Genomic DNA, 19,538 nt, shown 5'->3' with positions numbered 1-19,538 from the left:
TACTGTAACTTTTACTTGTTTTATATACACCTTCAACATAAGCCTGCACTCTTTTAATGAGTGTGTCGTTTAATGGAGACAACCTGTTGCTAGATGTATCCCTATGACAGGGATATTAAACTTTATTAGTGGGAAAAGTTATAAAACAGTCAAATCAGTCTCCTCCTTTTCATTTTCTAAAGCTGTCCAGCGGGCCAGATTGGAGTCTTGTGTCATGGGATTTATGCACACATATGGGGTAAAATAAACCATTTTTAGGTTGTACAAGGTTACATTAGGGAAATGGGATTCAGTGTTTATTTTCTAATGTGTAGAACTCTCGAAACAGATTTTAGATTTTAATATATACATACATATAGTTGTAAGTATTAACCTCTTGGAACACACTGAAATCCTGCAGCTCTAGTTCACACTTGTAAATGGACTTAAAGCAATATTCATCATTATAGTTGCCATTGCTGCAGTTCCTCCTGGTTGCCAACAGAGGTCATTAGATGTCACAGATTACTTGATCCCCCTTTAATAGACAGACGAATGGGATTACCTGTTAGTCTTGATTACAGGAGTTGGTAGCACACAAGTAAGCCTCCATCCATATGTGGCCAGAGACTGAAGCAGAGGAACATAATCAGCCTTCACCTGCAAACCCTGTGGAGAAAACAAGATGCCCATTACAACTTACAATCAACTCAAACAGCCCTAAAAATGCACATAATCCTGATCTTTTATCCCTTAAACGCCACATAGGCGAGCATATTATATTCCAGAGTGCAACTGTGATTACAGCTGTGAAGCATCAAGCTATGAAATGCAATCAAGAGCTGTCAGCTTTGCTTAGAACTCAAGTCTCATTTAGAAAAACTGCCTCCCTCTCAGATATGATGGCTTTCATACCATGTATGTCTGAAAGGTGGTTTTCAACAGCAGCGGACACAGGAAAGAATAAAAACTGAGACATAAATCAAGTGCTACAGAAACTCCCTGGCTGCCATGACTCAACATTGCAACCATCTCTATTCCCAACAGGTATTTGTCAGCACTGTAAGTCCTTGAGCAAACACACTACTCATGTGACACTGCTCACTTTGTGAAAACATTTTAATACCATTTGAGCTATTAAAATACAATTAAATGAACCATATCCATGTTGTCTGAGTGATGGATCTAAATCAAACACAGGAGCTTATTTAGGCTCGGGGTGGGGGTGGGGGGGGGGGCACATTATTCAACGTTAACGTTCTCAACGGTACGTTGAAAACACACGCACCTACACACACGCAAAAAATCATGGACACACGCTTTTGTGAGAGGAAGTGTGTGTGGTTTGCCATCGTGCCATGTTAGACGTCTTCTAAAAATGAAAAACCGCAACGCGTGTCAGACAGATTTTTTACACCTTCAACAACAAATGCATTTGCACGCGCACACACACACACACATGCAAAACACACACACACACACCAACAGATTTACTACTTATTTAAACACCTCAAAGAAAGACCCCATCTTCACCAGGACTCCTAGAAATTAGGGGCTATGTATAATTAAGATCACTTGAAAGGCAAAAATAAAACAAAAGAGCATTCAAGCCGTTACAGTTCATCATTTCCAGACTGTTAAGCTCAGTGGTGCAGTGTGAGGTCTGATATGAGTCAAGAAGGCAGCGAACATGAATAAACTGCACCACAGAACTTCACAGGGTCTATTCATAGTGCAGCGATCATCTGTACAAGAGACCTGAGAATATTTCACACCTACACATGCTGCATTAGACGTCATGGTAATGAGAAAGATGAGGCTCTTCTCTATTTAAAGCTGCACCAGCAAAAATTTTCTTCAGCCTCCGTCAACTGAGATGCCAGACGAGTGTCCCTTTTTCACTGAACGAGCTGCCTCAAATTCATGAATATAGGCTTCACAGTGAAATCCAAACCAGAGGCAGACCAGCTGTTTTTTAAAAACTCTTCCTTTGTTTGGTAATAGTACAAAAACAAATCAATGAGCTATGATAATCATGCCATTTTCTGAAGGCAGTCTATTTTAATTACCCCTGCTTTGTAGCAGGGATTGTATATAGTTGTCCACTGCAATGTTGCCGGTGATAGTGTTTGTCTGGTGATGAATTATTTTTTATGATAATAGATCGAGTTGGCAATCTAGAGGCCACACACAAAACTGTAATTTCTGAGTAATTTCTGTAATTTCTTATTTGAATTCTCACAGACGTCTGCATGTAACATAAATATTAAAAACGTAGTCTTGGAACTAAACTTTTACCGTCCTTATTTAGTATTTTTTGTTGTATGGCATGAGAGAGTTGAAAGACTTTAAAAAAAACAGAGATTACAGCCATAAACTGTATATAAAAGATGGAAATGGCCACCGTAATATGAAGTCCCAAAGTGAGGAGTAGAGCTTATTGAGAAACTGAGGTAGACAGACAAGGGAGCCGTAAGGTTGTTTACTTCACAGACCTCTATATAATCAGTTTTTTTAAACCAGAGGATTTCCCCCCTGATGGCCTTTAAATGATGCATGTTTAAGACATTTATGTTGTATAATGAATATTTATGTTATATAATGGGTTTTTAGGCAGTGTAGATATGATTGCATTTTTTTTGTATTCACAAAATAACTGTGATGTAAGTAATCGCAACAGTCACACTTAGTTGTAGTGAATGAGAGGACTCATAATATTAGTTCTTCTGCTCTTATCAGTTGTCTACTTCATGTGTGATTGTCCTGATTTGCTGTTATGTTGTTCATTTATGTCTATTTGCCTGTTATCATGAATTGACTCACATGTCATTTCAGACCTGACACTCCTACCTTCCACACTTTCCCACCTTTCTGTTCACCTGCATGCCTTCCCTCATTAGTCCCTGCATATATACCGGCAACATTTCCCTCCTTTGTTAGACTGTATTTATGCACTTTCCCTCAGCATGGCAATTTTTTTCCTCATCTGTTTTTTTTTTTTTTTTTTTACTGTTTTTGCTCATATTGCCTCTTTTTTCTTGGCTTCCAGCTTGCTTTTCACCCTGTAAGAGACTTTTACCTGGCATACTTGACTTTATTTTTATCCTGCCTGTTTTGTGTTCTGCTTTTGGGTCTATTTCTCTGAGCGGTGGAATACAATGGTATAACATTTACATTATATAATGATGTAACACACATGTATACACAGTAAAAAGTGACCGCTGTGCAGAAGACATTATCGTCAAGGCATATTTATCTGTAAGAATTTGATTTTGTTTTGTAGCATTCATATTTTGGGAAATAACTCTTAAATGTGGCCTACTGAGCTTTCGAATTTTCTTTCCAATGTTTAATGTGGATACTCACATTAAACATAGCCAGGTTATTAAATAATGAGGTCAGAGTAAGTAAAAGTAATCCCCTTGAGCCAAAGGTACAGGCTTTAGATGTTTGGTTTCAAGTAACAGGTCAGCTTTTAAGGGATCACAATGCTAACACACCATGAAACACCAACTTATTGTGTGATAATCGCACACAAATATGAATAAAAGAAACAACCATGAGAATGATAAATGGACTGGCACTTACCTGCTGCTTCGCTATTCTAAACACTCAAAGTGCTTTTTCGTATAAGCCACGTTCACCCGTTTAGACATTCATGCAGCACTTTCTAACTTTCACACGCTCACACTAATACACCAGTGGATACAACAGGAGCAATTTGGGATTCAGTGTCTTTCTCAAGGACAGCCAGGTATCAAACTACCAACTTTGAGATTACTAGATAACCAATTCTGCTGTGCCACATCCCCTAAATGTGAACAACCACTATTACATGAACTACTATCAGTATTAATACAGCTGCTACAGCTGAAATGCTATTATTTGACTAGCTTTTATGGCCAGCATTTGTTGTTTTAATGCACACTGTGTATAACTAAAAATACTCAGCTCAAGTGTTTCGATAGTTTATTACTTTGATACTTTTAATGCCTCTACCACTACCTCGACTAATACAATCTCTGTATATAACTTCAGCTGATTAATTATAATTCCACATCTAGATATCTATATTACTACTACCCTCTGCTGACTGCTACTGGATTTCATGGTAATCATACAGAAGAATGAGCGCATCACTGACAAAAAGACTGATCAGCACGCAGTCCTCATTGTTTTCTATGAGACAGACTTCAAGCAAAAACACTTAAACCCATCCCATTATGCAACTCTGCATTTTTCTTCCAGAGATTCTTATTGATCAGAGTGAAGCAACATGCACAAACAGACCTAAAGCAGCCACACATCAAGCTGTAGGTTATAAAGAGCTAATCGTTCGGATACAAGACACAGCTCCAGACATTATTTACACAAGCATTACTTTCTAAGTTCCTACAGGGAGCGGTGCATCTACATTTTTCGGTGGTTTATGTTGGAACCACTCCCAGAAACAGGCTCTCTTTCAAAGCCTGCCCAGAAAGTAAATTGAGAAATAATTTTTCTGTAATGGCTTGCTGTTCTTTGGAGTGGGTGAAAGTTAATCACAGTCCCTGGAGTGTGGCTCTTGCTCTCCCTGACTTATTATGCAGGGCCACCTCGCTGCATCAGCACTCCAGCACCAACCTGTGAGGCTAAAAAACAAAGCAATCACACCGCCATCTTTGCCTTCGATGTTATCTGAGTGTGACTATAAAGGAGGGCCACACAGTCAGAGGACAGAGAAGTATTTTAACCGCCATGGTCAAAGCTAGTTAAAATTAAATCCATTTTTTTGTAAAAACATTTACGCCTTAGCCCAGCTACCCTATTACAGGATATCTTAGCAGGAATGAAGGACTCTGTCCTTCTCTTTCTCAGCCTTCAAAAGCTGGTTTCTTGCTGTTTAACCTCCCCTCTACCACTCTCAGACAAGGCATGGGGATATACTACCCAGTTTTTGTGAACATAGACCTTTAGACAAAGTTTTTTTTCAGGCCTGCAGCAGACGAGGGTTCACATCAGCTCGATGTTTAACGTGCACTCTGTGAATCAGTGGTACGAAAACACAGCTCGGCTGTTTTTTCTTTAAAACCTTGACTCTGAACAACATAGACATAACAGCCCATAATTCTGTTTTTCACCGTCTCTGACTATATTTGAAGGCTATCGAGGTCAACAGGCTTGCAGACTCAGTCCAGTAATAATGAAGCAAATAGCATTTAATAAAAAGACATTCAGATTCTGCAGCTCCTGATAGGTTCGTTCAACCCGGTGTGTTGTCACAGCAACAGAAGATTCAGCATCCACTTTTTAAAGCCCTGCAACAACCTTTTCTGAGTGTCAGCAGCCTTCATCGCAAAAGTAAAATATTCAATATTTTAGCTGATTTTTAAAGGTATTGTCTTCAGTGTTAAAACACTGAATAGCAGCGTATTGAGTGCTGGTCTTAGTTCCTTTTCATGTCCAATTTGTCAGCTTGCTAATGGAAAAGCTACCATGCAACCATGCTTCTCCAGTAGAGGCAAGAGGTCCTTAAAGACTTCAAAAAATTCAAATCATAAAAACGCATTGTGACATTAGAAAGTGTACGTCTACAGACAGACCCATTGGTGCTAATAAAACAAGCACATTGTGTCCACTTTGTTATGTTTGAGCCTACACAAAGTGCAATTATTAAGGCACGTCACATGTCCGGTGTGTTTTCAGGCACCACATAATGCTGTTTTGTTAGATGTATTTCACCTTTACAAACAGGGTGTTTTGGGGCATTGGTGCGCCAGCTGGGGCAACATTGATGGCTGAGAGATAATGACCCATTTTCAAGACCTACAAAGGCAACCTAATGAGGTTATTGGTGTGGTATAAGTTGCAGTTTTAACTGACAGAAAATCATGTTTCACGTTCACTTTTATACTAATGTTCAACTTTTAATTTTTCCTGAGGTTAAAACCTCAGTTTTGACCTTCTAAACATACATTTATGAAAGAATATTATCAGTAGATCCATTTACTTGTGACTGTGCCACACAGTCTTTAACAATACTATCTGTCATTGGTAAACAAGATATTTTTAATATTACCTAATTGATTTTATTTGCCATTACTCTACTGTTATCATTTATGTGCATTTACTTTTATAATTTTATTTCTTCCTTTCCTCCCTTGTCCCTCGGGGAACCTTTCCTGAGCTTAAAACTGGATTACTGCAACAATAATAAAGCTTACAGAGTGCATTCAATCTTTGGCTTTTACAAGGCATTAGCCTACTTTTGAGTCAAGGCTAGGCCATGTAACCTGATAACACATGATGAGGTGGTTGGGCAAACAAAGGATCAGCTGGTGGAGATGTTAGTGTTCATCATATGTCAGTAAGGGCTTTTATTATGCACTTTAGAAGACACAGAAAATATGGCCATTTGATGGTTGGAGCCGACAATTAAAAATTAGTCTAAGATCAGAAAAGCCATCAGCTTTAAAAGAAGCAGATTCAATTATTTTATGTTATAAAAAAAGAGAGGTCAAGAGAACAACTGTGATAGGGAAGGCTGTTTTTCTCTTTGCATCGCTGCTTTTCTGTTCAGTTAAACAGTTAGACAACGGGAGAGGAAAGGAACAAACAGTGAAGGTTTACTTAACTCAGACACGTACAAACACATCAGAAGGGATTAATTTCAGATACTTCAGATACTTTGAACTTGACACCTATTTTCCTATAATGCTTTTTTCTATTCTCATCACCCCTTCATGGTACAGTACATTAGCAGAGGTGAGAGACAAATCTGTTATTACAAGGAAAATCCCACAATTAAAAATGTGAAAGTGAAATTATTTGTTATCAGTGAAATTTACTGAAAGTTACGGAAGCGTAGAGCTGCCACCCAGGCAAAAGATAAATAGAGCTATATCACATTATAACATGAAAAGTTTATTGTTCTAAAAATATACTTTTCATGTTTGTACAACATAATATCATTATTATTACAATACGCATAATTATCACGTTATAACAAAAAACCTTTCACGTTCTTACAATATAAATATTATATTGTACGAACATGATAATTATGTATATTGTAATAACGTGATATTATGTTGTACAAAAATGAAAAGTATTTTGTTAGAACAATAAACTTTTCATGTTATAATGTGATATAGCTCTATTTTTCTTTTGCCTGGGTGGCAGCTCTACGCTTGCGTAGAAAGTATTCAAAATTTATTTGATATTTAACTAATTATTATTTATGATATCACATATCACAGTTGGGAAGATTAAATGAGGGAGTGCTGTTGTGCACATTGAGGCGACTGTTGCTGTGATTTGGTGCTGTATAAATAAAACTGAACTGAATACAGGTTATTGAGCTAATTGGTAAATCTGAAACAGGGCATCTCTTCTCCTAGAAGATATTGCTTTTGTGCATGGTTCCCCAAAAGAAATAAATAACTAACTGAACCAAATTTGTACAGCAGAAAATGGCCGGAATATCTAATCACCTGAGAAGCTTTCGCTGCTATGGCTGGTTGATGTGGAGCCACTTTTTATGAAGTTGTACTTAAGTTAGGAACAGTACAGGCAACAGATTTCTATCTGCATTATTTGGCAGCATTTTCTGCTCTGGGACCTCCCTTCACACAGGAGCACATCTACCCGCCGTACCGAAATAGACCCACAGTAAAGAACAGTACAGTACAGTCAGCAGGCATCAGTAGAAACAGATATGACATGGATCAAAACTACACTAAAATGTAGTAGCTGGGGTTGACATGTGTTGCAAAGTGGCTTGCACATGCACTGCGACTCTCAACAGGCTTAAATAGTGTGTCTAAAGCTGACACAGAAACACTTGTTTACAGCTCATTCAGAATGCTGCAGCTAGAATTTCAACAAGCTTCTAAAAGATCGAGCACGTTGCTCCATTTCCCAAATCTCTGGATCGATGTCCTGTCTCTCAAAAGACAGATTTTAAAATACTTCTGCACTAAATGGACTTGCACCTAATTACATTTCTATATATTCCCAGAATTAGACCAAAACAAGGTGAAGTGCCTTTTAGTTTTTATGGCTCTAACATGTGGAACAAACACCTGAAAGCTAAACTGTTATTTAATTTAAATCTGGGTTTAAAATGTATTATTTGAAGTTGCTTATCAATGAACCAACTTCCTCTGCAACTTAATCCTCGATTTGTTTTCATGTCTAGTGGATGGTTCCCCGTGTTCACATATGGTCTGAAGATTTAGTCATTACAAGGCAGAGTATAACAGCTGTCCCTGGGACATAACATAGAGGACGGGGTTCTCCCACAGTTTAATCACCACTTTGACATTGCTTTTTTTAAGGTTGCAGCAGAAACAACCTGGGCTACAGCAGACATTAGCGCACCAGATATATATAACTAGCCATCTGTGAGCATGAGAAGCAACTCTAGTCTCGTTTTTTTTAAACTTTTAATTATTGTTGTTGTCTTTCTATCATGATTGTGCATGGTTTATTTTCAAAATTCAAGATTCAAGAGCTTTATTGTCAATACAAGAGTATACACAGTATACTACATACCGAACCAGTGTGCTGTTTCACTGCAAGCCCCCCATGGGTATATAAAAGATAGTATATAAAAGATATATCTCCAAGAGATATAAAACTAGGAATTACAAATAAATAACATGCTAAATTTTGGTAAAATTAAGGGATAGAAATGTACTAATTACTAACTATACAATACTATAATAATAACTATATAATACTAACTGTACAATAAACAAAGACAGGACAGAGACAATACAAAGTGGATTGTGCAGTAAGTATTAAATACCAGGTTCAAGTTATTGTCAGGATATTGTACACGAGACAGGACGAAGACATGTGTAAGATGCAAAATGTGCAAATATAGTATAATTTAGATGTATGTTCAGTAACTATGTGACTGAGTGTGCAAATAAGCGTATTGTTCCCAGGTCCAGTTTATAGTGGATTTGTGGAAGTTTTTGTTATTTTTGAGTCTTTTGGTGAGTACTGTAACGTGTTTGTAGAGGTGTATGTGTATATCAGTCCTTTGGTTGTAGTGAGTTGAGGGCGCTGACTGCTTGGGGGAAGAAGCTCTTGCAGTGCATGTGACATGTGACAGTGACATATCGTAACATGCATAGATGTTTTAAATGTCTCTTTGTTTTCCACTTCATCTCTCTGGAAGGTACACTGGATTATCTAGATAGCGCTGTACAAATAAATGTGTCTTGACTTGACTTGACTACAGAGAAGTGTATGACTGGGTGTGTAGAAGGGTATAAAGTGAGCCTTCAGCTGATGTGGGCTGTCACTGAGATCAGTAAATCTGCTGGGATTGTGGCTAAGCTGACCTGAACAAAATGTGCTTGATTTTAGTTTCATCGTGCATCGATGAAACTAATTGCTAGATTTAAGTTTTCCATAGCCCTTCAATGTGACAGAGACCATTAATTGGTAAGTAAAAAAGAAAAAGAAAACTACAACTGAGTCCTTCATTTTGGGGGCTTACAGAGATACGAAATGTATTTGAAGGAAACCATCCGGGAAATTTAAAGGGAGAGAGGTGTTTCATGGAAGCAAGGAGATCATTGGTTAGTCTCCAGGCAATACAAACAGTGAAGTAAAAATACAAAGATGCTGAAATAGTACTTGGTACATTTAGTAATGCTATCATTTTGTTACATGGTACATGTTACTGTTTGTATACCTTATAGAAACTGCACCCTATAAGCCCAAACCTCTCCCTCTGTCCTGCAGCTATCAGCGTCATCGACACATTGCCTGACGGAGCGGGTGCGACCTCTCACTTGCAGGAACAGTGCAAATTACTCTCCTTCTATGTAGGTCAGCTCTTCTCTCACCTCAGTCTGAGGAAATAGAGATATCATGGAGAGGTGATTCACATTAACGATCGCCTCCCTGAAGTACGTGTACACATCCAGGCCACAGGCCACAGCTCTCGCAGAACATAAACCAAATCAGATGTTTAATATGTAATTTTATAATTAAAATCTGTATCCTTTGTTTCTAGGGCCATCTAAATAAAGTCCATGACCATGAGCGGAACAAATAAAATGTGAAACGTAAACTATTGAACTCGGTGGAGATGGATTTTGTGTGCACCTGATTGCCAGACGATAGGAGTGACTGAGCACAGACACAATAGGTGTGTGTTTGTGTGTGTGTTTCTGAGATGTCTTAAAACCATTTCTTCAAAGATTCCTTACTGCCATACTGATGCTGTGATGTGGGGCCCTAATCCCATTTTAGACATCATTTAGTTTCTGGAGTCTGTGAAGTGCTGCTCTTCAAAGCCAGGGATGCAAGTGAATTCTTGGAATGAGTGACAACAATGTTGGCGCTCTTAAGCTCCTTTTCGCTTCCTTTGACTTTGGACTGCCATTCCTAGAATTTGAACTTCACTGATATTAACTTTTAATGTTTTTCTGCAGGAGTAGACACTTTCTCTAAAGTCCCCCTGCAGATTTTCTGGTTTGTCTTCTGGGTTAGGAGTTGTTGGGATCAAGGCGAGAGCAAGCAGGCGATATCAGTGTTTGAAGTGGCGAAGAGAACATTTTACTCAGTGGCAGTTGTACCACGATATCCATAGTTTTCAAAAGGAATAATAAAAACTGTTTACAGATGGTATGTGCTCGAGATTGCTTTATTTTCTTAGAAAAAATAAAACAAAACCCATCTTTTAAAAATCTGTCTTTTGATCCTTTTAAAATCTTAAGTCAGACACACATAAGATGGTAAAAACGCTGCACAAATATAGTGCTTTTAAACCTTAGATAAGTTTGACAAAGAGTTTCAAAATGTGTCGTCCCACTGGGAGCTATTCAAGGTGCTGACCTGCAGTGGGAAGTGGCTCAAGGTTCATCGGTTTGCCCAAGGACAATCAGGCAGGAGGGGGTGGGGAATCAAACCGCCAACCGTGTAATTAATGGACAATCAACCAAACAAAAATAAAGCGTCTTACCATACTGTTGGTGGTACAGCCTGTCACTCTATGGCACTGCCATTTGCACTTGCCAAGGGTTGCTCATTTGTACTCTAATTTGTGCCTTACAAAGACTAGTTTTGAATATCTGGTCAGAGATGTTACATTATACCTTAATATAATGGTAAACAATCATCTTTTGATACAGTGCTTGTACAGCATAGTCTGGTCTTAAGGACAACTAAAAGCTTTATCCACCTCACATCTGGACCTACAGCCAACCTAGAGTCACCAATTAACCTAACAAGCATGTGTTTGGACTGCGAGACAGAACCAAATTACCTGAAGGAAACAGAGCAGTGCTAATATCTGCAGCACTCTGTGGTCCATGGAAAAGAAAGACAGAGAATAAAACTTATTTTTCATTCACTTTGATTTTACAGGTTTACTGAACACAGAGACCTTTTCCTGTTTTTCACATCAAAATAGAAGAAATGTCCAAACATGTAGAAATTACTAACTGGGCATAGATATTAATTCTTGGCACTTGAAAAGATCAAATAATTACCAATAAATAACTGTAGGAACAGAAATGAAAATACATTTAGTTACAGTTTTATATGCAACTATTTCTGTGAAAAAAGAGCTCTTTCAGCTTCAAATTATTTAGCAAAGCCATTGAACACAGTTGTGTTTTATCTTCTTGCAGTACTAATAATATCCATAAAGAAGGCAGTTTCTCATGGTAACCAGAGAGCCTCTTATCATTTTTCTAAGTTATGTATGAAACGCTGAAAACCCCTGCACAGAAGTAATAATTCCTTCGAAAGGTTTATTTATTTATTTTGCTGTGATTATAGGTGGAGTAGCAGAGCCATTCTGCATCTCTGCTGCACCTAATTAGAGTAACAAACATCCGTGCCAATGTTATTGCTCTGCTAAGAGGTATTTCAAAGGGTCAGCAGCAAAAACAAATTTTCTCTTATAGCTCCAGTGTACTGTATGTGACCATGAAGTGTAATTTCAATTTTCTATGTTGATAGTTGGACCCTAGGAGAAATTGTACTGTTCAAATTCCTTCACCTTCATTGAACTGGACCACATACTAGCAAAGCATATAAAACCAACATTATGTGCATGATTGGATACCAGTGAAAAAGGTCAATGTGTTCTTTTGGGATCTGGGTAAATTGACCCTTTAAGAATGACCCTTTCAAGACGAATGTCAGTTATTGTGGCTTCATATTGATTTCAGATCTTTCAAGTCATAGTTTTCCTTTTAAAGAGGTGTAAATAATTTTCTGTGCTTTTGTAGAACCACAAAAAACCTGCACATTTGGGTCATGTGACTGTGCATTGGGAAATAATCACATAACTGCAAACTGCTGGACCTGAATTTAAAAAATGGTAAGGAGGACATAAGGAAAAAATGCAGCTGCATCACATGTCCCATTTCTGTTTCCATATTTAATATAAATACGATATTTTGTAAAGGCTTAAACTTTGGGCTAGATAGAACATTTTTGCATGTACTATCTAACAAATATTTCCCCCTTAGCGTCTTAGAGCTATCCATAAAATCTTTGTACCATGTTGAGAATTTAAAATATCACTTGTTGCACAACATGCATGCATCATAATAGACCTACCACTGTGTCCAGCTAAGCTGAAGTGGATAATGGGGCTATTTAAAAAAACATTTTAAGAGGTATGAAAGGTTTTCAGCAACATCACACTCCTCATACACATCAGGTCCACTAAGCTGAATATCACTTCATCTTTTAATAAAACACACACACACACACACACACACACACACACACACACACACACACACACACACACACACACACACACACACACACACACACACAGGTGTTTTTGTGACTCTGGTTCTCTTTGCCTGCTTTATCTATATACAGAAAGACTGAAGCACAACACTGTCCTGCTAATGCACTTTGTTCCTCTTGATAAATAAATTCTCCCGCAGTGGCTCATGGCAAGCAAACATATTAAGACCAACCTTGACTGAAGTGTGCAGGCGAACATGTTTTCTTTGGTTATTGCTCCTGTGAAGCTCAGTGAGAGAAAGGAGGGCTTTCACTACATTAGTTTCGAGGCAGTGTCTGTATTGATTTTCCCATAGGACATGAGAGATGAGAAACTGGTCCTAATTGGAGTTTCATACCAGAGACTCTTGATGAGTTATTCATTTTCAGACACTTCACCACAATCCATATGTTTCATATTTGTCTTTTTCTTTGCTCATATTGAAACAAGTATGTATCAGACGCCTGACCAAAATCTGTTTGCTAAAAGAAATGTCTGCAGGAGCTTTTTAGCACTGATGGCATTTTTATGCACATCTACATGCTTCACCCACTTTACGCATGCTTTCAATTTATTTCTCTTGATTGTCACTGGATGCATTTTGTTGTTTTTTGTGCCGTTTCCCTCAAGGCACTGCTCTGCTGTCATTTAACAGAAACTGTTCCCATAGCACTTACATCTTAGTTTGTCAGTTTGACATTTATTGTTCTTGGTTGTTTTCTTCTCTTTCCTTTAATTTGCTTTGAAGTCAGAATTTTTTGCCCTATGAATATTTGTTTGTCTCTCACAGCTGTTTTTGTCAAATAATTTCTTATTACAACTCAATTAAACTAAATGAATGTCCTTATAAGACAAACGTTTTTTTGTCATTTAATTGGTAGCCTCTTAGTGTCATTGTTCAATTGGCTATTTTAACAAAATAAAAAAACTCTAATCAAAAACAAATAACAAAAAAAAAAGAGGTAAGTTCCAATAGGCAGTTAGGCCCCATAGTTTTTGAATAGATGGCCTAATTCCCTATTGTGGCTTTTTTGATCCCTGTCAGTTTGACGTCTCCACTGCGGGATGCCTGCAACTGCATATGGATGGGGGAACCAAGAGGGACAGGCGGCAGCGTCATGGGAGGCCTGTACAGTAGCCACGGGGTGAGCACTGAAGAGTCAAAGCTGATAACCAACTATCACCTCCGTCACACACGGCTGGGTGAGAAACCCTCGGAGACAAAGTCATCTGCAGGCATCTGTTAATGATCCTTTAGCAAGTCCACCTACTGAAACCTTTTATGACTTTTGCTTCTCCTTTAAAGATCCTGTTGGCCAAATGCGCTCTTTGTAGCATCTTGGCTCCAGCTGAACTAAACAGTGAGCTTGAGCTTTCAGGGAGGGCAAAACTGGGTGTGTAACAAATGACTGAATATTTCATTTTTATTATTACTTTTTATATTTTTTTAATAATTTCTGGATGCCGAAATTAACATTTTATCAATCACCCTGGCTCACAAAAATCTAACTTACTCTGCCACTGCCTTTCCATCCTCTTAATGAGCACTTTTTCACACTCGATGTCCAGCGCTGCTGCCCGGTGAGCGAGCCACAATGCCAAAGAAAACCTTGTGGGTATCTCTGTAACATCTGACAGTGGCAGTATTTGATGCTTTTGAATGAGAAAATGTTGAAAATATGTTCCCCAATTATTTTTAAAATTGTATGATTTTTGTTATTATTACATTTAATATAGTAGACTCGTTTTTCTACTTTTAATGATGTAGAAAAATGGCTCTACTATAGCACTATTTTGCACTTTGGTTTAGATATAGCATTAAAAGCTCAGCACTTTTCACATCCAACTCTTCAAAGTAGATTCAGCTCGTTCATAAGTGAAACTAAAGACATTTTTATCTCTTCGCTGATGAGCACTGACATTCCTGAGATGATACACTCCTACTTAATGACAATATAAATGGTCACATGCCCTCACTGAAGTGATTTGTTTTATCACTCTTTTTCTCTGAGCTTCATAAATCCAACAACCTGTCAGTATTTTGGATAAATAAGTATGTTAAGCTCTGAGGGGAAAAGAAATTGACGTATATAAAGAAGAAGAAAAACACCTTCAATCAACATTCAGCCTTTTTTTTTTCATTTTAATTATCCTGGCACCGAAACAATAATGAGCTGTGAGGATACTTTGCATATCAATTTTCGGCAGTTATCACAAATAATGGGGATGATGTGCAGCCCTGATCGCCCTGACAGAGTGTGTTGTCAATCTGATTTGGCATGGTGCAGATCGGTGGGGTGAAACGGTTTTTGATAAAGTCCCAGTGGAGGAGCTGATTGGATCTCCTGGAAAACTGGGCGTTAGTTTGGCATCATTCTCGGTTAATGTGTCTGAGAAAGTCTTGAAATCCATTAAGCTGTAACAGTATTACCATTCACCCAGACGAGGGGAGGCTGTACTGCTCCTGCCAGATGACTGCAGGAGTCTTTTTAGTGGCACATATGGCCATCGGTGCTGGGCTGGTCAATCAGAGAGCCACATTTGGGGGACAAAAGTCTCCTTTCACACTTGGACAGCTACAGGCTGCAAAAAGTCTAAATTCAATTACAGAGATAGCATCTGAAAACACAGACACACAAAACCGAGCTCGTCCACACTCAGCTGCATGCGCAAGCATGTATACATGCAGACACACACATACATACAGATGAAAGGCAACGAAATGGCCACAAATCCTTCAACTCCAGACAGAAATCAATTTCCAGCTCGGAACTTGTTGAGGAGAGACACTAATCATCACATAGATAAAGGCTTGTTTGCTCCTGATAAGGGGAGCGACCGCGACACATGTCCCATAAATTGAGATTTGTCCGATTTGCCTTTGGGTTGTAGGGAAACGGTTGGCTGAAGGGCCACGATATCTAAGTGATAACTGATTCCAGTGCTACAGTACTATACTATTAGAGAGGGGGACACAGACTGGACTCTGGCTTTCAAAGTGTGACTGTACATCCTTTAAAATATCAAAATCTGCAATTCCAAAACAGTCACATGTATGAAATGTACAAGAGCATAAATTCCCCTCTACTAGTGACAGACAGAACATAACCTGTGACTAGGACAAAGCAAAAATCCCTCCACTCACATCGATGACGGTCCACTGCTCCACAACGATGGCATCGTACGCCGGGGTGGCCACGTTCGGCTCACCTTCGCTCGCCTCCTGGAAGATGAAGACACTTTCCACTGACTTAGGCAGCAAATCTAAAGAGAAGGGGGAAAAAAGTAAAGCCATGAAAAGAGTATTTACTGGATGGAGCGTGTCTGTCTTGTCTCTTCTCCGTCAGGGCCTCCAGGCCAGCGGAAATGGAATGATATCAGCCAGACACATTCACACACAACCCTTTATTACATAGCCAGTGGTGCTAGCCATTTGTATGAGCATTAGGCACTTATGCATTATGCAAGGAGACAGTGCTGAAGAAAGGAGCAGGTATTCCCCTTCTGGGATGTTAAAAAAGAAGATGAAACATTACGAGCTACATCAGTGGTTTTCAGGATTCAGAGCCTGCTGGTCTTAATGCTTGACGGTTAAACAGAGGCTAATTATAGCTAAAATAGGATTAAAAACTAGATGTACTTGGTGTCCAGAGGACTGAGAAACACTGCTTTAAGAAAGGTGGACAGATTTTAGCGATGGCAAAATGTAGCAACCAATTTAATGAAGCCGGGCGTTAAGGCACAAAGCATAAATCCTTTTGCTAAGCCTGCATTATTCACCTTAAAAAGACTTAAACTGAATGAATCACATAGAGACACTGACATTGATGCTTTAGGCCACTTTTCAGATTGTGTGCTCCTGACCAAATAGATTTTCCAAGCTTCTCTTCTGTTGGAGGCTAACAATTGCAGGATTGGCATCTGAGAAAGAAACACCATTCTGGCCCCCATGAGCCAGGACCCCTCTCCACCCAACGTCTCTTGTTATTCAGTTGATGCACATGCACATTACATCCTGGCGCACATACACACACACAGAGACAAAACACGAGCCTCGTGGTCCAGTCTTCCCAGCAGGCCTGAGAGCTTTCTCATTACTCTCACACCATTTACACACTAATACAGTTTGCTGGGGCCCAGGCACCAATACGAGACACTCCACATTTCATTACTGGGCCCTAATAATAGGGGGATGAGAGGTGGCTGGAGAGCCTGTGGAGAAAGGCGGGGACAGGGAGATAGAAAAAGAAGAAGGAAGTAAGCAAGACAGAGGGAGAGATAGAGTGGAGAATGACATTCTCTTTTATTTCCACCACCCTCAAAACCCATTCTGGACCCATGCATGCCCAATTGAAGACATCTTTCAAATGCAGACGTGGTCAGTGTTAACCCCCTCCTGCCACTTTGCCTTTGCTCTTCCTCTGTTCCCTCCATCATCCCCCTTCTTTCCCCATTCCTGCACTTTATTTAATTCTTTGGCCTGTCCTGCTTGGCATATTACTGCAAAGAAACCTTTCTGGAAGGTGTAACACACAACGGACTGATGTCGGTTCTCTGCAAATGCAACAGGGATCACTCAGGTGAGATCGACAGGGTTTCTGTCTCGTTGCTCTACAGGGAGCAGCCTGTCTCTGGTGATAATGCAAACAGACTCTTGGCAGAGGAGAGAAAGAGAGCGAGAACCAGGGAAGTGGAAGAGAAGGAGCTGGTTGCTGGGGGCGTTGAGTCCGTCAGGGGAATGTGCTAGTTGCGTGCACGAATAAACATTATCTTGTGCCTATTGACTGAGAGCTGAGCTGAGCAGCCAGCGGGCCGACTGAGAATAAGTTGTTTACACTTGCAAAAAACCACCGTGCGGCCTCAGTAAAATTGTTCTCCATCCCCTTGTGACTCACATACTCAAGGTCGTGGGGCGAGACATGCAAATACAGCTGCACTAAAAACAGGGAGTGACAGTGTCGGGGCTAAAAGACAAAGAAGCAAATGGCAGGGGAGAGTCAGATAGCTGGAGTGGCAAGGTGACAGCGAGTGAAACGCACCAGCCGATACCAGCATCCAAATGATACAGGAGAGGATCAACAGCAGGCACCTAGTGGGTGTAGACAGTGCTGACACACACAGACTGAAACTTAAAGTGCTGAGTGTTTAGTGTTTGCCGTGCAGGTGTTTGTATGTAGATGCGAGGTCCTTGCCTGCATCAAGTCACTTCGGAAGCTGCTTGTTCCTAATATTCATCGACATGTACACAAACCTGCTTTTGTGGATTGATTTCAGACACACGGTGCTTAAATCAAGCAAACAGTGGAATAGAAAGCACTCTGGATGTTTTTCCAATAAACTCATGTGCATCACTGCTGCAAACACAAAAATGAGTTACTATCTAGAAAACAACAGGGTGAGACGTATAAGGTCATAACCTGAAATTAACAGACTCATTAAAGGTTTTGTTTGTTATATTAAAAAAAGGTTCTAATCCTACGTTCCATTTGTCATTTGTTTCCTAACAATTCAATATACAAACTAAGCAGAAGACTAGAAATAGGCCTGAGTTTTGTAGTCTATCACATCTGTTAGACATCAGATTTTATTTCTTTTTGGCAGAAGGCATTCTTTTGTTTCATGTGCAAGCCGTTTTAACCGTTGTGGTTCACTGGGACTCTGAGTGGAGCGGAGCCATAGTTGACTCCACCTCTATGTCCCCTTTGGACAAATCCACATGTTTGTCCACGCCAACGTATCCTAATGTCTTCATTTTTCAACTGATGATGGATACACTTTAAAAAGAAGAAAATTAATATATATTTGTGTATTTTTGTATCAGTCTATCAAGACATAGTTGGTTAAATTAGTAGATAAACATATTAGTAATATAAAGACAGTTTTCACTGTGGTAGCAGAACAATGTAACTTGTGTCCATTTTTCAGGTGGAAAACCATAAAAAATGGAAAACATTTTACATCAGGGTGTTGATGACATTTTATCTGTTTGCTTGCTGCTTCTGATCAGTTAGTGTACAGTGAAATTTCAGAGGCACAAACCAATGATGTGGTTCTGAGAGCCTCTGTAGCTTTGACTGCCTTTTGTTTTTTAGCTCCTACATATAGCTAGTGCTAAGATGTGGTGTTTCTTAGCTGACTCAATTATAAACTGTAAACAACTAAAAATGTTGCATAATTTATGATCTGTTGGCAACAAGGCAACTATTTGGAACAGGTCGAACAAGTGAATCAATAGCTGAGATGTTAATTGAGCTGTAGGAGTTGTCTAAGACATATTGGTGGACATGTTTGTAGTTTACAATGGTGGCTGTAGCTCAGGAGGTAGCGCAGGTCGTCTACTAATTAGGCTGGTTGTTCAATCCCTGACTGCTCCACTCCAGCATGCCCAGATGCTGAACTCCAAGCCTCTGATGTGTTCGTGTGAATGTTAGATAGAAAAGCACTTAGGAGTAGAACAGTAGTGCTTGTGTGTATAGTGGAACCAGCCTGTTTACAAACAGCTGCATTGTATCTCTAAATCCAAATGTATTTATTAATACATTTAATCTAGTTGCTATTATTACATTAAAAATTCATATTGTGAATATTTAACCTTTCTCAGCGCTATTAGACAGACCAGTGAATGTGAGTGAGCCCACTTTACTGCTGGCGAGCTGGAAAGTGACCATGCCCCAGGTCATGTCTGCTGACATGATTTAAACATGCGTGCCAGGTGCCGCCTCAGAGAGTTGGAGACAAACCGCTGACAGCTTATCTATATTTCAAACAGGACGAGTGGACATTCACAGCGAGGGACAACTGG

General features: G+C 39.3%; 1 protein-coding gene across 2 annotated transcripts in view; it reads right to left on the bottom strand.

The window, feature by feature from the left end:
- Positions 1-19,538, bottom strand: part of LOC134636289 (raftlin-like) — a 130,378-nt gene that overhangs the window by 11,321 nt on the left and 99,519 nt on the right. For both annotated transcript variants that reach the window (XM_063486209.1, XM_063486210.1), the window contains 2 exons: positions 15,882-16,000; positions 545-648 (listed from right to left, as the gene is read on the bottom strand). In XM_063486209.1, coding sequence (XP_063342279.1) covers positions 545-648; positions 15,882-16,000 — 223 coding nt within the window. The remainder of the gene's footprint in view (positions 1-544; positions 649-15,881; positions 16,001-19,538) is intronic.

The sequence above is a fragment of the Pelmatolapia mariae genome, linkage group LG10_11, assembly GCF_036321145.2.
Source record: "Pelmatolapia mariae isolate MD_Pm_ZW linkage group LG10_11, Pm_UMD_F_2, whole genome shotgun sequence".
In the NCBI taxonomy this organism is placed as follows: Eukaryota; Metazoa; Chordata; class Actinopteri; order Cichliformes; family Cichlidae; genus Pelmatolapia; species Pelmatolapia mariae.
This window is presented reverse-complemented; position numbering and strand designations above follow the sequence as displayed.